The sequence below is a fragment of the Colletotrichum phormii genome, assembly GCF_030913505.1.
Source record: "Colletotrichum phormii strain CBS 102054 chromosome Unknown BDP81scaffold_6, whole genome shotgun sequence".
NCBI classification, from domain to species: Eukaryota; Fungi; Ascomycota; class Sordariomycetes; order Glomerellales; family Glomerellaceae; genus Colletotrichum; species Colletotrichum phormii.
Genome location: NW_026851448.1, coordinates 899,618 through 921,119, shown reverse-complemented (window position 1 = coordinate 921,119; position 21,502 = coordinate 899,618). Strand labels below are relative to the sequence as shown.

The 21,502-nt window shown below is 53.6% G+C and overlaps 10 protein-coding genes across 10 annotated transcripts; 3 read left to right on the top strand and 7 right to left on the bottom strand.

Annotated features, from left to right (window-relative positions):
• Positions 1-8: 8 nt before the first annotated feature.
• On the bottom strand, positions 9-654 carry BDP81DRAFT_192727 (uncharacterized protein). Its single transcript, XM_060582434.1, has one exon. The coding sequence runs from the start codon at positions 467-469 to the stop codon at positions 110-112; it is 360 nt and encodes a 119-aa protein (XP_060447463.1). The 5' UTR covers positions 470-654; the 3' UTR covers positions 9-109.
• Positions 655-1,515: 861 nt separating this feature from the next.
• BDP81DRAFT_392258 (uncharacterized protein) lies at positions 1,516-2,988 on the bottom strand (the record flags this gene model as incomplete). The annotated part of the gene is made up of 3 exons (XM_060587685.1): positions 1,516-1,970; positions 2,043-2,411; positions 2,517-2,988. 3 exons carry the CDS (start codon positions 2,986-2,988, stop codon positions 1,516-1,518), a joined length of 1,296 nt encoding a protein of 431 aa, XP_060447462.1.
• A 1,083-nt stretch (positions 2,989-4,071) lies between these two features.
• Positions 4,072-5,504, top strand: BDP81DRAFT_422855 (uncharacterized protein). The gene is made up of 2 exons (XM_060590030.1): positions 4,072-4,816; positions 4,870-5,504. The coding sequence occupies exons 1-2, from the start codon at positions 4,155-4,157 to the stop codon at positions 5,321-5,323; spliced, it is 1,116 nt and encodes a 371-aa protein (XP_060447461.1). The 5' UTR covers positions 4,072-4,154; the 3' UTR covers positions 5,324-5,504.
• Positions 5,505-6,417: 913 nt separating this feature from the next.
• BDP81DRAFT_392257 (DNA-directed RNA polymerase I subunit RPA34.5-domain-containing protein) lies at positions 6,418-8,543 on the bottom strand (the record flags this gene model as incomplete). The annotated part of the gene is made up of 2 exons (XM_060587684.1): positions 6,418-7,415; positions 7,469-8,543. The coding sequence occupies 2 exons, from the start codon at positions 8,541-8,543 to the stop codon at positions 6,418-6,420; spliced, it is 2,073 nt and encodes a 690-aa protein (XP_060447460.1).
• Positions 8,544-9,337: 794 nt separating this feature from the next.
• Positions 9,338-11,794, top strand: BDP81DRAFT_392256 (uncharacterized protein; the record flags this gene model as incomplete). Its single annotated transcript, XM_060587683.1, has 5 exons — positions 9,338-9,386; positions 9,455-9,710; positions 9,761-9,896; positions 9,946-10,233; positions 10,286-11,794. The coding sequence occupies 5 exons, from the start codon at positions 9,338-9,340 to the stop codon at positions 11,792-11,794; spliced, it is 2,238 nt and encodes a 745-aa protein (XP_060447459.1).
• A 753-nt stretch (positions 11,795-12,547) lies between these two features.
• Positions 12,548-15,038, top strand: BDP81DRAFT_459470 (FAD binding domain-containing protein; the record flags this gene model as incomplete). Its single annotated transcript, XM_060593542.1, has 8 exons — positions 12,548-12,699; positions 12,753-12,832; positions 12,903-13,410; positions 13,468-13,502; positions 13,552-13,765; positions 13,822-13,895; positions 13,961-14,241; positions 14,328-15,038. The coding sequence occupies 8 exons, from the start codon at positions 12,548-12,550 to the stop codon at positions 15,036-15,038; spliced, it is 2,055 nt and encodes a 684-aa protein (XP_060447458.1).
• A 555-nt stretch (positions 15,039-15,593) lies between these two features.
• On the bottom strand, positions 15,594-16,053 carry BDP81DRAFT_192627 (uncharacterized protein). The gene has a single exon (XM_060582432.1). It carries the CDS (start codon positions 15,937-15,939, stop codon positions 15,697-15,699), a length of 243 nt encoding a protein of 80 aa, XP_060447457.1. The 5' UTR covers positions 15,940-16,053; the 3' UTR covers positions 15,594-15,696.
• Positions 16,054-16,344: 291 nt separating this feature from the next.
• Positions 16,345-16,566, bottom strand: BDP81DRAFT_315164 (uncharacterized protein; the record flags this gene model as incomplete). Its single annotated transcript, XM_060584067.1, has 1 exon — positions 16,345-16,566. A coding segment is annotated over one exon (222 nt), but the record flags the coding sequence as incomplete, so codon positions are not given.
• A 287-nt stretch (positions 16,567-16,853) lies between these two features.
• On the bottom strand, positions 16,854-17,012 carry BDP81DRAFT_273271 (uncharacterized protein; the record flags this gene model as incomplete). Its single annotated transcript, XM_060582945.1, has 1 exon — positions 16,854-17,012. A coding segment is annotated over one exon (159 nt), but the record flags the coding sequence as incomplete, so codon positions are not given.
• Positions 16,899-17,817, bottom strand: BDP81DRAFT_192659 (uncharacterized protein). The gene is made up of 2 exons (XM_060582433.1): positions 17,631-17,817; positions 16,899-17,560 (listed from the first exon to the last, which is right to left on the bottom strand). The coding sequence occupies exon 2, from the start codon at positions 17,558-17,560 to the stop codon at positions 17,009-17,011; it is 552 nt and encodes a 183-aa protein (XP_060447454.1). The 5' UTR covers positions 17,631-17,817; the 3' UTR covers positions 16,899-17,008.
• Positions 17,818-21,502: the final 3,685 nt, after the last annotated feature.

The following is a 21,502-nucleotide window of genomic DNA, read 5'->3' as shown; positions in this document are numbered from 1 at the left end:
CCGCAGCGCGCACCGGGAACCCTCGGACGATTCTTCGAAACCACGAAATAAACACCCCCCTTAACCAACACCTGTTTTGTTCGATTCTCATCATCAGCACTTTTTTTTTTCACTCAAAACGGATACCACTTTGGATTACCTGTACCATTTGCATCAGAAGCACAGCAACGGCGCAATAGTGGTTATTTTTACAAACGACAGAAACAGCCGGAGACGCAATGATCTCGACAGGCTTAGGAGTAACGGCCTCATGGATGACCAACAGCAGAAGAAAGACCCACGGAGTCGGTGAAGGGGCATCAATGGAAGAAATGGGGGACATGGGATGATATAGAGTCCCCCCGTACATATTAATGTGTTCAATGTCGAGATCTATCTCGACCATCCTGGCGCCTAGCTGGGTTGAGAAGGGGATTGATCTCAGGCGCCCGACCAGCAGGAAGGCGGGCCCGATGTAATGCGGAGGCATAAGGGGGAGAGTATACCACGAGTAGAGGTAGAGCAGTCGCTACTGAAGTAGTTGATGAGGTGAAGAGAAAGAAAGACGAGATCATCTCTCGATACCATCGTTCCCTTTTGTCCTGACTGTGATGTTTCGCCCTTCCTGTCTGCTGCAGTTCAGATTGAGTTCACGTCCAAGGATGCCAAGCTGGGGGGTAATCGCCCGCATTCTGACATCGAGTGGTCGCCGATCATTCCCCCCATGATTCCCATTCTCGACTCTCCCAGCTGAGCTGATCCCCGGCTCGGCCGGGGAAGTAGGTAGGTTGCGCGGCCGGGCTGGCTCTGGCTTGGGAGCTACGGCACCAACGGCATACACGGCAGGATTTGTAGTCTTTTGTGGCGTGTGATGGCGCAGACGGCGGGCTTAGATGGACAAGGTGGAGGAAGAGGGGAATGCCATTGAGGCTTGAAGGGGGAGAAACGGCAAAACGGGAATGGAGCAAGTTGACGCTAGAGCCAAGACCCGAGCGATCGGGTCCGGTAAATTCAGCCTACACCCCCGCCTCAATTGTGGGTTTACATACTTGGTTGGTAGGCTTCCCTGGGAAAGTTTCCAGGTTGGATTTGTGCTGCGCCGGTTCTGAGGGGCCGGGGGACCCCCGACCGGGGGGTCCACTTCGCCGAGCATGGAGTCTTGGCATGGGTTCTGAACTTCTGATTTCCTCGCTCGTGCTATCCTCTATTCTTCTGCTTCTTCTTCTTCTCCTCTTCGTCATCTCCACAAATCGCCCTATGCACGGCATCCCGTGACTTCCACCCCCTTTCCCAGTCCCTTAGCTTCTCCTCTGTGGATCTTGGATCTTCTGGTATCGTGGGTCGCAGGATTTGATTCCCACAGCCGACCAAGATGCCCACTACAAGCGAGATCAAAAACACCGCGTACATGTGTCTTCGCAAGGCAAGCCTGTCCTGCGGATTTTGATTCGCTCGCACCTCATAGATCGGCAACTCTGCGATCGCCCAAAACAACAAAACGCTCCCCGGAGGTATAACAGCCAGCTGCAGGGAAGTCTAGGATTCCCACGGACCTGGAGCCCACAATAGCAAAAACACATAGAGCATAGCATAAAACAACACCAGCCGTGATCTGCTGTAGCCGAGGTCGACAGGGTGTCTCACGAAGTCTAGGGTCTCTGCCATGCTATGAGAAAGCCATTGGCCCCAAGATCGCGTGTCCAGCGCCTGTTCTACCGGCGCCTGCTCTACCGGAACCTGTCTTACGCGTGGTCCAAGTGAGTGGAATGATCGGATGATCCGTCTGCCGCCACGGACGCGTATCTGCGGATCCCTCCTGTCAGCCAGTTGTATCAATGTCTCCTTGATGTCAAGCGTGGAGATGATATCTTGTCGGACGCTGGCAAAGGAGACCATGTAGCCGTTGCCGCCAACCCGGGCCAACAAGATGCCGAGTACACGTCCCGATCTATCATCGACGACCCAGGAGCCCGAGTCTCCCGTTTGGAAGCCTGTAAGTCTGTGATCAGCAAACTCGTGGACACTGTGATTTTTGAGAAATGACCGAGTCCTGCGGCGCGTACCTTGACTAGAGCCCTCTACTTCAATCTTCCAGACTTTTGAGGTTCTCTCACCGCCGTTGGAAATAATGAACGACGGGTTTGGGCAAAGATTGCCGCGTATCAAACCGCCCATTCCAGAAATTGCCCATACCGTTGTTTGGGAAGGCGGGATGTCCGGGTGGTCTTCGTCAACGAACAGTTTACCCAAATCAGGGCAGAAGCTTTCGATGAAAGGATCTTGCCATGTTGCTGGTCTCTTTGCGCCTTCCGGTACCCTGTTTGGGTAGAGAAGATTCGCTGCTACAGGCACGAGGAGCCAATCGTCCCCACTCCGGAGGCGATCTTCTTGAATCGGGTTTGAGCGGTAGCCCCTCTTCTTAGACGACTTTGCTGTTGTGCTGTAGTAACTCGTCGCTGCCTCCCCTACTTTCCTCGGGTTCGACTTGAGTTCAGCTGTGCGAGATTCCTTTCTTTATGGCGAGAGCTCTGGCGCACTTTCTTCTGCGTTTCTTGCTTCGCTCTTGCCAGCATTCACATCTAGCGACACGGTCTCTGGAAGCTGAACTGAGTTCTTGCCTTGACCGCTTGTACCATTGTCGAATTCAAAAGGAGTGATCGCCGAGTCTTCACATTCCGAATCGTCACCCTTGTCAAAGAAGAAGAGCGAGCCCCTGTCATCATCACTCTCATAGTCGACTTCATCTTCAGGGAGCCCATCATCGTCATCGGGCATGTGGCTCGTTGTAAGGGCGTAGAATCCGCCCCTGATCTTAAGAAGGCCGCCAATAGTTGACGTCCACTGGTCCAGATTAGGTATTTGAATGATAATCGTACGGCCGCAGAGCGTCAAGGTCTTTGCCGGATTGCGGATCGCACAGGAAGCTTTAAGCGCCGTGCGACGGACTTGCTCCTTATGATAGCAGAGATCCAGCGGCTCGTAAAGATCTCGATTCTTTCTCATCTCCATGGCATCGTGAAAAGAGCTCATCTGCTTCCAACTTCTCAACCCGGTGATTCGGATGACAGTTTTGGCTCTTACTGTCGTGTCTGCACCACCTGTAACTATTTGAACGATTGTCCTTTTGGGAGCCACGGAAACAAGGCTGACATCAATAGTCGGTAAACGGAATTCGAGCTTGCTGAAGAGCTCGAGTCGTTTGTCTCTCAAGTTGTCCTTGAAACTCTCCAAGATCTCCGTTTCTTCCGATGTGAATGCAGCGTTTGGATCGGCATTTGCTTCAGACCTTCTTAAGAGAGTATCCGGGCGAAAGATGACTCTTTGGGGTCTCGGCGGTATAAATGGTTCCGGTGCCGATGCTGACCCCGTTGATGACCTTGTCGCTGTTGCCGTCGATGGACTACTTTCTGGTGGCATGGATTCCACTGAAGTAGGCTCTGTCGAAGCAGGCTCTGCCGAAGAAGACTCTGCCGAAGAAGGTTCTGTCGAAGTGGGCTCTACTAAATGATTATCCGTTAGAAGGTTCTCTCTTAGAAGAAGCTCTGTCAAAGCTGTCTCATCAAAGACCAGCTCATAATCCGCCATATTCCACACCACTTGGTATCTGTATGCCTGATATTACTTATCATCGTTCACAAAAAACAGCATCTCGATCTCGCGGTTGGGTTGGTGATTTGGGGTCTTGGCAATCATTCGCACCAAGCCTATCTGCACTATCCACCGAATGATCGCATAGAGAATAAAGCCGAGGTTTTCATCTGAAGAATCTGACTGCACGCAGCCTTTCTCCATAGCTGCCTGCACCATGAAGTCGTCGGAAGTTGCTACTTTTCCTGGAGGCTGTGGAGTCATTGATGAAATAGACACTTGAAGGCATAGAGGCTTGGAAAATGGAGGCGGGGGTATGAGAAGGTTATAAGAGAGCAGAACCACATACTTATTGTACTGCGGCGGATGCCGGGCTGAATGAATATTATTGGTTTGTATTATTGGCAGTGCAGTCATGTGGCACGGTAAAGGATGAGAGGACCCGAATTACGCAGCCTGATCTGCGAACCGCTATTGATTTTCCATTCAACGGGCGGCCATCCCGAGTGACCTCCCCTCACATCCCTCATTTCATCGTCCTGACGCCAACAAGCTAAGAAACCGCTGAGAATCAATCTCATCTCACAATGAGCGACAGTGAAGCTCGATCTGACGAGGGGAAGATCGCGGACTCCATCTGGGGCCCATGCGAATCAGACCAGGTTGCTTCTGCCCGAGGAAGACGACTTGCTGGTTTCCTTACCTATTGCACGCAGCAGCGACCCCCTCCCTGCGTCGGCCAACCGAGTGCTGTGGACCCTTCGAAAGAGATAGTAGGCGCGATACGATTACTCAAATCAAGTCCCTTGATCCAGAAGGATGTATTGTTGAACCAAGAGTCCACTGAGATGAGGAACGTGGCGTCAATTGAGTCCGCGGTTCGCATGATGCTCGTGACGGAGTGCGAATCCGAGGGCACTATAGCCATGGGAACCGGCAATATCTACCGGTGGGGTAGAAGTGAGACGCTGGTGGGCTACTTGGGCCGAGTGTACACCCAATCTACTTCAATAGACATCCCGAAAGATCCCATCGACCACAAAAACCTCAGATGCTACATTCTGACCAGGGACGCTGGTATAAAGATACAGCAAACCGAGAAGCTATCGGATCACTTGTATCTCAATTATGGCACCAGGACCAAGGTGCTTTCTGTCTTCTCTCACAAAGCATTCCTTGAATGTAGTCGAGAGACGCTGAAAGCAACTCGCCCGGATCTCACACACACTGTAGAGGAAGCATTATCACTGTAAGTTCCCCCAAAAGCATAATTTGAAATCGTCCGATTAATGGGTTGATCAGAGGTTGTCTACCGCCAAAGCTCATCGAAGAGACACTACGGACTTATAATCTCTCTCTGCTGATCGGAAGTGCCAGGTCTAGAAGAGGCTTACAAGACTGGGTCAAGCGCGAAAACTTGGACACAAGTCTCTTGACAGGCTCCACTGGCCTCTCTAAGAAGGACTCACCTCGGACCTTATACGACTTGTACGAAGATTTCCCATACTGGACCTCACAGCTAGCTCGTCTTTTGGAAGAAGTCGATGAACCGACACCTAGTACTAGGTGGGAGATATACGCAGAGCGGAGAAGTCTCACCGGCATACGTACAAGTGCGCGATCGCTGCGCTCGTGGTGGCCGCCATCTCGGGGATGCTGGCGACCTTATTGGCGGCAGTCCAAGTGTGGATATCGTACTGTGACTGGGACAAGAACGCTGGCAAAGCTTTATGTTGATCATGAGTCTAGTATGTAATGAGATGTGACTTGCGGGTCTCATGGATTCTTCGAGAATTGTCCTGGACGTAGTAATTTGACATACCTACTTTCGACAAGGTGCATTGTAGATGGGTACATTAGGCTGGGCTGGGTCCATGAAAGACAGGCTTCGATATCGCGGCTATTTACTCACGGGCCCGGGACATATAACATGCCCGCAAAACGAGGCATCCGTCTCTCGCAAGTTGTTTCGTGTTATCGCGTTACACTCGATGAGCCCATCGTAGCCGATAAGGAATTGAGCCGTCTGTCAAGTCTCGGCCCCAGGCGACGAAGAATGGCATCGGGGCTCTTGAAAATTGGGCTAAGTGCGTGTGATGGGAACTCATTCGATGTCTGTTCTCAGAAAGCTGGATGTAGCTGCGTATTTACCTTGGTATGGGATAGTAGTTCCTGTTGTCAGGCTGTTGCCTTCTGATTCGGTCACCCTAATCGAGCAAGTCACGTCAGGGCACATTGAGCAAGTATTATCATTCGTCATCATTGCGACTAGCTAGCTAGCAGGCCAAGAGCCAAACTCTCTATCTTCCTCCGCGTCTGTGACCCGCATGACACCCTCGCATAGAGGGACATACATTAGGTATCGATCCGTCCAACGCCCCAAATGAAGTAAAAGCAAAGCCAATGGTAGCCCATTTCCTCTCCAACACCTATGCCTCGTCCGGTCTACACAGTACAGCTTAGAACAACGGCTCTCTGAAGGTGAACAGGTCTCGTCGTAGCAAGTACAGAGAAAGCCAGACAAAGCTCATGGCGAAGGGGATATGAGCGGGTGAGAACGTAGACTACGTCTCCAAAACACAGTGTGTACTTTTCCATCCGGTACAATGCATGCAAGAATGAAAAGAAAAGAGACCAAAATGGTATCTGTGAGCCTCCACAAGTAGACTTGCGGGCCGATGTGGTCGGCAAAGCCAAATCGCACGGCTCTGCAACCGGTGTATATACTCTGACAGGTTTTATGGGCAACTCTGATATGCTGCGTGAGCATTGTTGATGACGGCAGCTAGGCTACTTGAAGCCATGTCGAAAGGGCTGACGGAACGGCTTCTTTCCGAAGCTGGTGGGTTTCTAAGCGCTACCAGGCAGCGGAACGGGCGTCTCCTTCTTGCTTGACTTGGGCTCCTCTGTCTTGTCCGACTTTCTCTTCTTGCGCTTCTCCTTCTTCGGCGTCTCCTCAGCTGCGGGTGATGACTTGGAAGTGAACTGCGGGATTGGGACCGCGGATTCGCGACGAATGCTGGGAGGGAGAATAGGTGTCTCCTTTCGAATTGAAGCCGGCTCATCAGCCTTGGACTTCTTGGAGCTCTTCGACTTCGGCTTCGGCGTCGAGGTCTCAGGGGCTGGGCTGGAGGCAGCGGGGAGGCCCGAGAATGAGAAGCCGGGCTTGGGGACGGTCGGCGGCGGGATAGCCGTTACCTTCTTGGCAGAGCCCTGAGCGGGAGTATCCTGGGATGAAGCGTCACGCTTGACCTTCTTGGCTTTCTCCTTGATTGACTGGGCCGGGGTGGACTCCTCGTCTGTGGGCAGCTTGCGCTTGGATGGCTTCTTGGACTGGCTGGGAGTAGCCATGGTCGGCTTGGGGTTGGATCCCACACTCGAGATGGACTCGATGCTATCGCGTCGCTTCTTGCTCTGCTTTTCCTTGGTGGTGGGTAGAGGCTGCGAGTCGGGTACCTCAATGATGGTAGACTGAGAGCCCTGGACAGGATCCTTGGCGGCCTTGGACTTCTTCTTGTCCTTCTTCTTGCTCTTGGGGGTAGGCTCATCGATGTCCATGGCATCACCTGCCGGAGCCGCGGGTTGAGTGGATGTGTGCTTGGGTTTCTTGGTGCGAGTCGGGAGAGCAGGTGTCGAAGTCATCTCAACATCTTCGTCGTAGGATTCATCGAAGCCGATCTTGCCCAACGGAGTATCATCGGGAACACCGATAGGGTGGAAGCGAGCTCTCAAACCTTGCGGCTGGGGGCGCGGAAGGTTTGGCTGAATGGGTCTGGGAGCACTGGACTCGCTACCAACCAATTGGGTCACGCGCTTGACATGCAGGACCTTGTCGACCTTCTTAGGAGCTAAGCGACGACGTTAGCAGACTGTCCAAATGCGCTTGCTACGTTGTGCTTACCTGTCTCGTAGCGATTGCCCTTCTTGTTGGGAAGGAGAAGCTCTACCGCGGTGGCACCGACGTCGAAGCCGACAGTGTAGTCTTCCGAGTTGTGCTTGAAGATGGCGTCTCCCTTATGCGCCTTGTCCAAGGGAATCTGGAGCTTCTCCACAATGTTGATAGGGATGGAAGCAGGCGCGGTGAAGTACCAGAGCTGCTTGCCCTCGAGCTTGGCCTTGGTGAAGAAGTCGGTCATATCCTTGCCATCCTCATCGCCTTGCGCTTGTCTCAGAATAAAATCCTTGCCGACGAATCCGGGAACGTTGAGATCATTGCTGTTGCGTCTCGGGGCGACAGCGGCAGTCTGTCTTTCGGGTTCTTCCTCGTCAGAGCTGGATTCCTCTTCTTCATCTGCCTTGTCTTCTGCGCTCTCCTCGCCGCTGGTGGAGCCTGCATCGCTCGAACTGGTCGAAGCCGGCTCGGGTGCCTTCGCACCATTGACCGCGGATTTGGCTTTGGGCTTGGTCGTCTTTTCCGCCTCGCTCTCGGCATCACTCCCCGAATCGCTGGAAGAGGTTGTGGAAGCGCCATTGGCAACTGGCGTCTTTGTGGCATTCTGCGCCGGCTTCTTCGCAGTAGGCTCGCTTTCGCTATCACTGTCACTCGTGGACGAGTCCGACTCAGCAGCCGCCTCGTCTGCTGAGGACTCTTCGGAAGAGCTCTCGGGCTTGACTGGGGCTTTCTTGGTGGCAGGGGGCTTCGCGGTGGAGGTCTTGTTTTCGACGTCGCTATCGGCAACCTCATCGGCCTTGTCGCGCTTGGCCTTCTTCAGAGGAGTGCTGGCAGATTTGCTCGACGCCATCTGACCATTAATCTTGGCGAAGAAATCGGGGTTAGCCGGACCGTCATCATCGCTGCTGTCACTGTTGCTGGAGCTGTCGTCGGAATCGGACTCCTGAGCGCGAGGGTCGAACTTTTCGGCCTTCTTGGTCTGTGTGCTCCGGGCGAATTTGCTCTTGGGCTTTGCGGCTTCCTGGCCTTGCTTCTCGAGGATTGCGCTCAGCGAGTGAACGCCATCAAGCTTGCGTGACGACATCGTGCCTGGCTGGAGTGCTTCTGAAGGCAAGACGAGGTGCTGGCGTAGAAGGAATTGAGGGCGGCGAGACGATGGGAATGGCTGGGACAGGAATTTTTCGAGGGTCTCGCAAAGATTCAGAAATCTTTGCAGGGATCGCACAGACCAGCGGTGGGGTTGTGGTGGTAGGTAGCGGGAACCGCGACGCGGTGAGAGCCAACCCGCGTGCCTGCCGCGCTTCCGGGGGACTTAAAGTGCGTGGGCGTGGGCGTGGGCGTTCGGATTCGCATGAAGGATTTTCCAGCGCGGTTTTCGGTGTGAGTGCTTCACCTCCAAATCTCATATCGCGATCGCGGGGTCCGACGGATTCGGCTGCCATTTCGGATTGACGCCCACAGTGCTCAGTTGAGTGGGTGTTGAAAGCTTGAGATTGGTAGAAATTAGCAAAATTCTGTGTGTGAGTTTGGCCAGTTGAGGTTGCGTTGAGTTGAGATTAGAAAAGAAACGAGCTGACCTGGCGTTGGCAAGGTGCAAGAAGGGGGTAAATTGCGAAAGGCAGTCTCAACCAGGGGCGTCTAAGGTACCTTCCTCGTGCAGATTGTGAGAGGTGCGGTAAAGTACCTGCCTTTCGGGCAAAATCAGGAAGGATCGTGCCTTCCTGGGCGCAAGCTGAGGTTATCTTGCTGCAGCTGCTCGGCAGGCACAACCATCACTGCTCCTGCTGTCTCCTGAAAGTCACGGGAGGATCATTGAAAGAATTTGTTCTAGAATCAAAACCGTAGTAGATCTCCCCCCCTGCGACCAAGGAACCCACCATGGCGACACCAAAGCGACGTAAGGTCGAGACAATTGAAGGCTCAAGGCGTTAGTTGTCACCCCTTGTGCTGCTTTCAACGGCATCTTCACCTAAGCAACGGCTAACAGCCGAATAGCAATGAGCGCATTTGCGTTGAGGCAGCAGTTGCTTTCAGCAAGCCCGTCCTTGTCTCCAGCACCTCAAGCCGAGTCTCAGCCAGCCCCCGATTCCCAGGCGTCAACTCCTACGCCTACACCTAAAGGACGGTCCCCCGCGAAAGCAAGATCGTCAAAAAGGGTCGCCTCCACTGAGGAAGAAACAACCCAGCACACGCCAAAGACGAACCCCGGCCAGAGTGCATCTATGCCAGTAGCAGGAGCACAAGAACCCAAGTATGATCTCCCCGCCTCGCCCTTCGAAAGCCCTCTGACAAGCTTCTCAGTAGTCCTACCGCAGATCCTGAAGACATCGATCCGGCAAAGGCTGGACCTCAGCAGTTCTCGACGTTCAGACCAAGTAAAAGTAACTCTCGCAGAGTTGCAGGAGGCATTCTCGAGTTGAGACTCCATGACAGCGAGGTAAACCTATCCTTGAATACGACATAAGGAATTTCGTTGACGAGTCAAGCGTTTTCTGGTACTCGGAAGCTATGGTATCAAGGTACTCGATGGCGAGATCACTATAGCAGGAGCGAGTATTCGAGCTTCTGACGGCACCAAATGGGTTCATGCTCCTCACTGCCATGCGATCCCCGTGCTGCGCTGCTCAGAGGAGACAAAACTTGAGCTGCATCCTCACCCGCAAGGGGCGAGCCTGCGTAAGCTCGAGCGGCTGTCACCTCTCTTCCGAAGTCTGTGGCATGAGCCTGAAGGAAAAGCGAGTAGACGAGGCGCCAAGACCGATACCTACAAGATTGTTAGTTGATGTCTGGGACACCTCGAATCCGTCGCATACTAATAGCGGACAGATCTGTACCTCCGAAGACGCGCCGAAGCGAGCTCTCGTCCAGGATCTGCGTTCGCACCCCGCCTGGAACAAGAAGTTGGCGGGGTTGACGAAGGCGAAACCAGGGCAACCAGCCCTCAGCGTGATGCTATGCGGCCCAAAATCGTCGGGCAAATCCACCTTTGGCCGTATACTGGGCAATCGGCTGCTCACGGGCGCCGGCCAGCAGACTAGGACCCGGCAAACGCCATCATCAGTCGTTGTGATGGAGCTGGATCCCGGTCAGCCAGAGTATACTCCGGCAGGTACAATCGCCTTGGTTCAGGTTAGAGAACCCAACTTGAGTCCATCTTTTGCCCACATTGCAGCGAATGAGCAGAATGTGACCGTTATAAGATGTCACTCAATAGCTTCAGTATCACCTGCGTCCGACCCAGAGCTGTATCTGGAATGTGCACTCGATCTGTTTCAACGCTACCGAGACACCTGTCAAGGGCTGCCATTGATCATCAACACGCCTGGTTGGGTCTTGGGAACAGGGCTGGACCTACTCAGTGAGCTTGTGTCAACAATCAAGCCTACCGAGGTGATTTACATGTCCGAGGACGGCCCTAGAGAGACCGTCGAGGGCCTGCAGGCGGCGTGTAAGACAGTCTTCACACTGCTTCCCTCGCAGCAGTCGGAATTCACTTCGAGAACCGCGGCACATCTACGTTCGATGCAGGCGTTGGCGTATTTCCACACCAAGAGAAACCCGTCGAATCAGCTGCTGTGGAACCCTACCCCGCTTTCATCATCGCCTCCGTTGCTGGTCGGCTACAAGGGGAAGAACCGCGGAATTACGGGGATTGTTAGCTATGAGTATCAACCGCCGGCAGAGCTCCTCGCAGAGACCATCAACGGGTCTATCCTATGTCTGGTCGAAACCGAGGACACCAGGGCGTTCAGTCGTCTGGCTAGAGAGAGCAGTGGCTTTTCTTCTGCAGCATCGAGCGCTGACGTGATGGATGTTGATGGTGTTGCGCTAGACTTGGAGGCAATTGTCGCCAGGACTCCTGAGGGAATCCCTTATATCCCCAATACCGATGCCCAAACTATGGATCCACGATACGCGCAAACGCTGGGCCAGGTGCTATTACGAGGCATCGACACAAAGACTGGCACTCTCCAGATTCTCACACCGATTCCCCTGGGACGCATCGAGGCAGCCAAAGCAGCGGGCCACCACTTATTGCTAGTCCACGGCAAGCTTGACTCCCCCGGCTGGGCGTATACGGAAGACCTGTACTACCAGTCCTTCAACGGCAGCGATGTAGATAACTCCAAGTATGACACGGTGGAAGTCATGGACGAGGATACGGAGAGCGACAACTCGGACGAAGAGCCCGAGAACCTCGAGCTTGCCGGTGACTTGAGTGACACGCACACACCGTGGATTGAGGTCCTGCAGGGTCACGAGAAGCGCCCCGTGGGGTCGAGGGTGTGGAGAGTCCGGCGCGACCTCGGGCGGGCCGGGCCGGGCGCTGAGTGAAAGAGATAACACGGATGTCATTTACGGCTACTCTACAAAAAGGGACGAGGGATGTATGTGTGCCGCAGAAACGTAGAATACCGTAGCCAGTGGGCTGAAAGATATCGGGTAGTATGCAGAGGCGTCCCAATATCCGTACCTATAGTGGCGTGTTAGATACCACTTACACAGCGGAATTACGGAAATGTACCCCTCCACAATCTAGAATGCGGCGGCTTGCATCCACATTCTGTTACCCCGTACATGTGGCACGCACACCATGTGTGTCTTGAGATGAAGTGCAGCGTATGCAGTGTGGCAGTCCATCCAGGGCGGCCGCATTACCAAGTACTTGAGTACCTCGAACTCCGTGAGTCCCTGCATTGGAGATCTACCCCACATGCCCCGATGACGTCGGTGAGTTGAGGTCCCCAATTAGGCCTCTCCCTTCGGCCCCTCTTTGTCATGCTTTCTCATCGCTTATTTCCCCAAAAACCTTAGCCTCTGGCGGCAGTTTTCTGCGGATAGGTGGTCGTCCAATGGTGCTACACACACTCAAGATGATGTTCCGAAGGACCTTTAATCCGTGGACTTGTCCCTCGAGGAATAAATCCGCCCGAGATCGTGGGGAAATCGAAGCCGGCTCAATTCATATACGAATTAGTATTTTAAACTACTACTAGTCGAATTCATCTGTCCTGCATCTTCAACACTCTAGTCCTCCTTCTCCCATCTCCATTGCTCTGAAGTTCTGAAATCCGGGTAGTGCACATCATGACTGAGCTTCCTGAGAGTAAGGTCGATGTCCTCATCATCGGAGCTGGCCCTGCTGGGCTGATGTTGGCACTCTGGTTATCCAGACTCGGTGTCAAGACCCGTATTGTCGATAAGAGGATCGCCAAGGTCTACTCTGGGCAAGCAGACGGGTGAGAGAATCGAATCTCTGGAACGAAATTACAAGCGCTGACCCATATCACAGTTTCCAAGTGAGATCCCTCGAGATCCTAGACAGCTTCGGCGTCGCAGAGCGCGTATGGAAAGAAGCAAACCGCATGCTCGGTATGCCTGACCTCACCTTACGCCTGAGATGGGAGAACGAGGACAGAGACCTCGCTAACACCTACCGCAGAGGTCAGCTTTTGGAACCCCGACGAGAACGGCACGATCCAGCGCAGCGCCAAATCAGTAAACACAATCCCAGGCCTCTCCCGCTTCACCGAATCTGTCCTGCACCAAGGCCGCATCGAACAATTCTTCATCGACGGCATCCGCGCGTCGTACCCTTCAAATGAGGAGCCACTGCAGGTCGAGCGCATGGTCATCCCGACCTCACTCGAGATCGACGAGGCCACCGCCGAGGACCCGGACGCGTACCCTGTGACGGTGACGCTGCGGCACCTGACGGAGGAGGAGGCGACGCCGACGCAGATGCTGAGTAATCTTAGTGATGGCATCTTTAGGAGTAACCTCGCCGAAGACGATGTCGCGGGGATTTTGGATAGGTCCAAGGGGTGGGAGGCGAGGGATGAGGTTGTGCGGGCCAAGTATGTCGTTGGTTGTGATGGGGCGCACTCGTGGACTAGGAAGGCGCTCGGGAAGGAGTTCGAGATGAAGGGGGAGAGTACTGATGCCATTTGGTGAGTAAGTGTGATGTGAGCCATGATGAACTGTTTGTCTGATGGTGACGACTTTAGGGGCGTGATGGATATCGTTCCCATCACCGACTTTCGTAAGTTTTGGCCTCTACTACAGCGGCGCAGTATATTGACTTCAGATAGCCGATATCAGGTTCAGGACCATGATCCAGAACACGGCCGGCGCGCTGATGATTATCCCTCGCGAGAACAGGATGGTCCGTCTCTACATCCAACTCAAGGAGGTCTCGGCGGGCGGCGGCCGCGTCGACAGGTCGCAGATCACCCCGGAGATCATCTTCAAGTCTGCGCAGAGAATCTTCAGCCCATACAAGCTGGAGTATCACTACTGTGACTGGTGAGTCAACACAACTTCTGCTTGATGTGGTGGTCGGGGTGCTAAAGTGCTATTAGGTGGACGGCCTACCAAATCGGTCAACGAACAGGTGACAACTTTAGCAAACTCAACCGCGTCTTTCTCGCGGGAGGTAAGCAAAATTCCTCATCTCTGCCCTTCATCCATACCCGCCAGAAACTGACCGGATGCTCCTAGACGCCGTGCACACGCACTCCCCGAAAGCCGGCCAGGGCATGAACATCTCGATGCAAGATAGCTACAACCTCGGCTGGAAGATCGGCCTCGCGTGCAAGAACATCCTGCCGCGCGACGTCCTCTCGACCTACGAGCTCGAGCGCAAGAAGATTGCAAAGGACCTCATCGCCTTTGACGGCAAGTTCTCCAAGCTCTTCACGGGCGCGCCGCCAAAGGATATCCAGAGCGAGACGGGCGTGTCGGATGATGTGTTCCAGAAAGCGTTCCATACTAGTCGGATGGTACGTTACACACCAACTCCAGTCTTCTCCGGTTCCCAGTGATGAGATGGGGGCAAGTGCGACGATGAGCTGACGTAGTATCGCAGTTCACAACCGGTGTCGGCGTAAACTACCAACCAACAGTCCTCGTCGCCAAAGAGGCAGACACAGTCTCAGACACCGACGACTTGCCCAACATCCTCGTAAAGAGCGTCGCGAAAAGCACACAATCCCTCGCCACAAACTGCAAACTCGGCCAGCGCTTCCCGTCATACAAAGTCATCCGCCAATCCGACGCCCGCCTCTGGGAACTGCACCACAAGATTCCCTCCAACGGGCGCTTCCGCCTCGTCGTGTTCGGCGGCGACATCTCCCAACCTACCCAGCGCAACACCGTCAACGCCCTCGGCGCGTGGCTGTCAAGCTACCTGCCCAAGCTGCCGACGATCGCGCTCTGTCCCGCGTCGGATCCGCACAGCGGGGAGATCAAGTTCAAGACGGGCGAGGACCCGAGTATCGTCGACGTCGTGCTCGTGCATACTGCGCCGCGGGACGAGGTTGATTTGTTAAAGGACGTGCACGAGGCGTATCATCCGTTTGATAGTAAGCTTGGATGGGATTATGACAAGGTGTTTGTTGATGGGGAGACGTTTTATGAGGAGCCTGAGAGGGCGTATGAGAGGTATGGGGTTGCTAAGGGCGAGGGTGCTGTTGTTGGGTTGCGACCGGATGGGTATGTTGGGCTTGTTACTTCAGTTGGTGGTGATGGGGCCGAGCAGATTCAGAAATGGTTTGATGGTATCTTTCAGAGATCATGAGATAAGGTTGATGGTTGGCATCGTTTGTAGGTATATAAATTAATTGACGGGACGTGAGGACCGTGAAAAGGAGATGTAGCTCAATGAGACTCCTTTGAGATGCATCGGGCTGTGATGAAGCTGTTTGCTATGAATCCTTGGGAGCCCTGTGATACACCTGATTCGAGCATCTTCGTCGACATTCGGCATACATTTGTCTATGAAAGCCATGATGATGACGTTGGATGATTTCGTGAATGTATCTTTCGGTAGGCAAGACACGGTGCAATGCTTTCAATGGGGTCGGTACGTTGATGCTTACAGATCTGGAGACGTGCAATATGTCATCGTTTAAGACTTCAATGATCACTGATGCGCAAAGTATGAAATTCGTATTGAATAAATTCGGCCTGCCCAGCTTTATTATGCAAACAACCTGGAAGTCTGAGGCAACACGAAAATGGTTATTTTAGACTCCTCGAAATGAAAGGCCCCGGAAGAATTCTTGACCGATTGAGAGGGCGAACGCCATTGGTTCATTCGAAGCCCGAGGACCCAGCCCCCCTCATATGAAGAGGAAGTGTCATCTTCCTAAGCACAGTCACTTCTCTCCTTCATCATATTACCCCTTCGCCATCATGCAAACCTCCAGCACACACTTCCCTCCTCGTCTTTTGGTTCATCTCTCATCCATGGTATCCAGAGGCCAAGCATCACACCTCTTGAGTGCTTCATGGAAGACGATTCTCCGCGACCGACGACGGGCGTGCGACAAACCACTCGGCCCCTGACGCCAAGTATTCCAAGCGCGATACCATGAAGCCATGCTTCTTTTCAAAGGAAAGAAAATCACAACACAAAACCAAAAGAAATCGCGTCTCCCATCATCACCTCCTACAAACATCACCTGATCCCTCGCCATTCATTATCCTCCGCATTCTCAACATGAGATATCCACGCACTCGTCTTGGAAAAAAGATGAAAAAGGGAAACCCCATCGATATCGCTCGCTCGCAACGCTTCCGTTTCTTCATTTCCGTCTTCTCATCATGACAAGCCTTCTTTCAGAAGACCTGTTTTGTTGTGGTGTTTTTGCCTCATTCGTATAACATGATGGGTATGCCTGAGGCTGACCTCGGGGAAAGGGTCAATGCTTTCGCTATCTTATCTCTGTGCACGGACCATTCACCCAACCCAATCCAGTCGACTGACGAACCTCGCCAAAAGCGACATACGACGGGTCGGTCTGAAAGGTGGACGAGGGTTGTAATGCCTTGGTATGGTATTGCAGCCGACACTGACTTGACTTTGCAGGGCGACTGCAACACTATTCCGAGAATCGCGATCCAGCACCTCGAAGGTCTTTCGTCTGACCATCATTGGGCTGAGCTTCTTCACCCGCGGCCCCTGGGCCGCGAGGAATGAGTTGGTCAACCCTGGAGATTGCATCAGCGACACGCTGGGCTCGAGTGTCTTGTCGCTCATGGCTCCCAGCACGATCGCTGCTCACGAGTTCGAGGTCGATGTCTTCCTCGAAGTCCCGGAGGCGATCCTCAGCCCCGGTGTCAGCTCTTCCCTCTTGGCGGGGCTGTCTTCCCGAAGCACCCCTAAGCAACCCACATATTAGCCAAGCCGAACCACAACGCAATCGAACGAATCAATAAGAGAAGAGGTAGGAATCTGGGTGGATGATGAAGGACCTCTCGCCAACACGATATCCATGCCACTGTAAATGTCCAGTTGGCTCGAAAGCGCATGCTCCAGAGCCGCATGCTATTCTGCGACCCCGCGGGGCCCTGAGCAGCTTTGCTCAGTTCGCGAAGCTGGCAAACACTGGCGGTAAAGCTCTATAAAAGAGTGAATTCCATGCCTCCACAAACGCGCCGGCATGGCATACTTGCTCACGCGGCGGCGCAGAGCTGGGCTTGGAGACATTTGCTGAGATGCCAAGAAGAAGTCACGGTGCTCTTGGAGCAACGCGCGGTGGAGCGCTATTGAAGTTCGCGAGAATGGGGTATTGAACTTACGACTGGGCGGAGCCTTGCTTGGCTGCGAAAGAGGACATGCTGGATTTTGGTCGCCTCGGCGTTGTAGTGCGGGTTGCAAGGTAGGTTAGGGCGCGCTTGCAAGTGAAGGTATGTATCGGTGCGATAGGTGTAATCTTGGGTCCATTCAGGTTCACACGAAGCGGCAGAATGGTAGGTCGTAGAACGGTCGTGTCGTTGCCGGGCAATGTTGCGTGTGGTGTTGGGGAGCCGAGAGCTGGTCTGTCGTCGGATGACACTAGACTTAGGTATAGGAACCATGTCTCTTGCGTTGGTACTCGATGTAAGAAAAGCGTGTCCTGCAAAAGCAAAACGTCTTGAGAGAGAAATCTTGAGAGAAGGCAGAGAGAGTGTGAGGAAGGCAGGCAGGTAAAAAGGAAAAGGACGGTGGTGGTGAAGGAGGAGGAGGAAGAAACGGACGACGACGGAGCGGTAACTCAGAGCTCTCAAGTGTCCCGAGCACTTTTTAGCTTGGGACGGTCGCACCGGTAGGTCCATCTGTCACCCTCTCAGCAACGCTACAAGGCCCTGCTCCATAAAGATGCGGGATTAGAACTGTCCGACTCACAAACAGGGTCCGCACTTGACCCACGCAGGGTCCAGTCCCGGTCGAGGAAATCGGGGAGAGCTGTTTGTGTTTGTCTACCTACCTGCCTTACCTCAGGGGATGAGACCCCTTAAGACTCGAGAGTGACATGCAGATTCTCAAGGCACGAATCCGCCCCTCCACGACGTGCGTAATGTACCTTACGCTTGTGTTTGCTTGCTCTCTGTAGCTCCGCTGAAGATTTTGTCATCGGCCACCTCTGGGAGTAATTCTCATCTCATGCCCAAGGGGCGAGATAATGATAATGATCGGAAAGAGGAGGTCAATGCACGCAGACCGAAGAGCAAAAGAAGCTTCCATGGATCCTTTGCGCACGTGTCCCCGCTTCATAACGTTTAGTGCTTGACTCTTTGCTCGCCGGCGAATCCACCCTTTTCTCTCCCAAAGCAGAGCCGGTAGGTGGAGGCAGGACAAGGCGGAGGAGACGGCGGCGGCGGCGGGACCTGGACTAGGACTATTGCTGGTATGTATCTGTGTAGGATGCAAAGACAGATAGATGCAAAGACACACAACCCAGCTGGCAGGATCCAGGGGGTTCGAGGGTTTGGGTGTACGGAGTAGGTAAAGAATGGGAACGACAGAGGTGGGGCGCTCGTAGCAGACTCGGGACAGGAGCCATTGGAGATTGGAGTGATTGAAGAGGGAGTGAAAGAAGAGCGAGTGATTGAAGAAGCAGAACAGGTCGGGCCAGTAGCAGCTTCACACGCAAGACACGCGCTCCAACCCCGTCAGGAACGCACCCACTTCCACCCTCTCGTCCATTTCCATTACCTTGGAACCCTGCTGACCCGCTGTGGCTTTTACTCCCATCTAGCTTTCCATTTCGTCTGACAGGTGCCAGGTGTTGTCGAGCGACCGCGCACTCCCTCTTTGCGCCGCTATCCTCCTAGCCCAGGGCCTTACAGGGCAGGGCAAAGAAGGAGTGGGGAGGGGAGGCGGGTAGACTGTAGGGGAGGCGGGTGAATCTCTGTCTCTGGTCACCATTCGCTCTACACTCCCTCGAGCTGTGCAATTTTTACAACATCTCATCTTTGTCAAGCCAGAATTGCCGTTGCATCAAGTAGCAGAGCAACAAGATTACATGTTGCCATTTGCTTTCCGCCCTCGTCTCTTCCATTTGCGTCCAGGTCAACTTCTCAGCATCGCCTGCCACTCGACGTAGTTCAGAATTCTCCAGCTGTACATCATGAGTAGTCCTTTTTGCTTGGCGCGACGGCCTTGAACTTGAAGTCACCAATGTCTCGGTACGTACCGGCGCCAAACGCGAGGCCGACGCAAAGATGAGAGGGGTACGAATGCAAAAAGGGCCCAGGGGGCTTGTAACAAAGACGACGACGACGAGGGGGGTGTGATGGAGACCCGGGAACGAGAAAGAGCGACCGGGTACCTTAGGTCAGAGCGTGCCACTATGGGAGAGGTGAGGTCAGGACCTTGGGGCAGGTGGTGGCGCCCCAAAATTCCCATCTTTGACAACGTCCAACCCGTCAGGTCGCGGTTGAGAATTAGCGGCGGTGGGGTCGGCGGGCAGAAATTCGAGGCGACATGGGCCTCTGGGTTGCGAATAGCTACAAATGTGCCTAACCGGGGTACATAGGTGGAAGCAAGGGAAACAGAGGGGCAGTCCCATTCTGGGTCGGTGTCGGTGCTCTGACGACGACCATCTTATCTCGTTCGGCGGAATTCAGATGAACCGACGAAAGATGCCTCGGACGGGTGCATGGGGAGATGCTGACGCCAATCCTTCAGAAAGCTGGGATCTTCGTAAGGCTGAAATTGAAATGCACGAGGGCCTCTGAATGGCTTCGCATCGCTTCGGTCGACGGTAGGTTGGAGGGCCCAGGGTTGGACTTGGGAGCATTTCGGGTGGTATGAAATGCTACTGGCAAAGTGAGACTACGGAGTAAGGTACGGTACGATAAAAGACTTCAAGAGTACCTGGCAGTACCTGGTTTGTTATGGATCCCTACACCTAAGATCGTGGAGACATGATGTATCCATAGATTCTCACTTGAAACATTGCACCTAAAAACCCCTTAGAACAGAAGATGTGACAGTCACGTATTGCTGGTTCCCCGAAAGCCAAGTGCCGCGCATGACATAGGTAGGTAGGATATTCTCCATTTCCATCAATTGGCGCTTTATCAAAGTACCTTATCCGTACACTAAATTCGTCACCACAAACTCCACCGCCTAGCGCCACTGCCCAACGCGGGTGCCACATGTTCCTCCAACTCTTGCAAGCGCATGGTGCATTGGTAGGCGGCTCCTCGCTTCTTGCGCTCGGGAGGAGCAGCTTAATGCCCGGTTCAACCGAAAACACGCTAGCCTCCTTCGACATGAGTGAATTGCACCAGAACCTACGGATACCTTACCCCCCTCTATTCGTTTTTCATTGCAGAATCAGCCCCAAGTCACCTCAGTTGGCCGAGACTCCAGACCCAGACTCGATGTCCGCTCCCATTGAGTGGCAGCCGACACGCTTTGGGTTGGCCTCTAATGCTGCCGGCGCAGGGGTCTGTTCGTCCTGACAATTCAGTTGTCCTGTGATCATCACCTACTCTCAAGATGATCCGTTCAGATCTTCCAGAAAACATCTTGGAGATAGCTCGGAATAGGGTCACAAAATCACCTAGGTACTGCTCACGGAGGACGTCGGGTGTCTAAACTCCGCCCGCCCCAGCTCCAGCCACTCTACTTGCTCCAACAGTTCGCTCTTCGCGCTTTTCGACGTATCCACAGCCTGATCGATTTCTGCTTGTCCCGCGATTAGATCACCGACCTGCTGTCATCCGAACGATTGAATGTTTGTGGTGTGGCAGGTGCCCGCCAGCCAGTCCCCTCCCTCCTCGTCATTTTCCCACCTAAACACTCGTCCAGTTTGCGTCAGCCACTATACCGCTCACGAAGTGATACGGAACATTTGGTACAAACACAGCCCCTTTTTTCGTCTTCACGGCGCCGACTGCTGTGAGGCGCAGCCGCGCAGCGATGAAGCAATTCAATACCGCTCTCGAGTCCCTACCTACTGCCTAACTAGCCCTTGCCAGGGTGAGAAAAACATTTTTCTATCATCGTTTCCGTCTGACACCGTCTCAATCACACATAGTCTGTCCATCCCATCTCAGCCACATTCTGCAAATTCTATAACCTGTGCCAACCCTGCGATGAAGAGACCAATCTCAGCCACAGCAAGTGAAGAGTTTTCATTCTTCAGCGCTCACATTGGACGCCGCAATCTCACCTGTCGCAGTGTTGCATGAACAGGAAGTAGAAATGTGGTGCAGAACGGGCGCGTCCTGCGCGCGCTGGAGAACACTGATTTCAACAGTGAGGTCACGACGGGAGGTACGTGGCTCCCTCTGGTTCTCATCCACTGGTCAATTCGGGTGAGAAAATTTTTTCACATTTGCACTTTCACCCCCGCGCAACACCACGAATAGAACTCTCCAGGCGTTCATGTTCGTCGCCCGCCCGCGTCCCGTGACCAGGATCTCTCGCGGACCATATTCAGTTCGCCAGAGTCGTTGGCGGCTGCCTCTCGCGTGCTCAACGCTGCCTAATTGCCTGGTGCACCGACCAGCAGCCCGTGACGGAACTAAAAAAAAAAACCGGTGGAGTTATCCCGGATTTTGTGATATAGCCTCAATTCGGGATTTCTCATCAAGCGGAGTTTGGAGTGGTTTCCATGGCCAATTTCATCCATCAACAAGCGCAGTCAAAATAAAGTCGACTTATTCAGATGAAAGACGGGTCCGTTCTTTAAACTCTTGTCTGTGCACAAGTCGGTGGGTGTCTTTCTCAATTGGGATGAAACGGCCCCGTTGACGTGGATC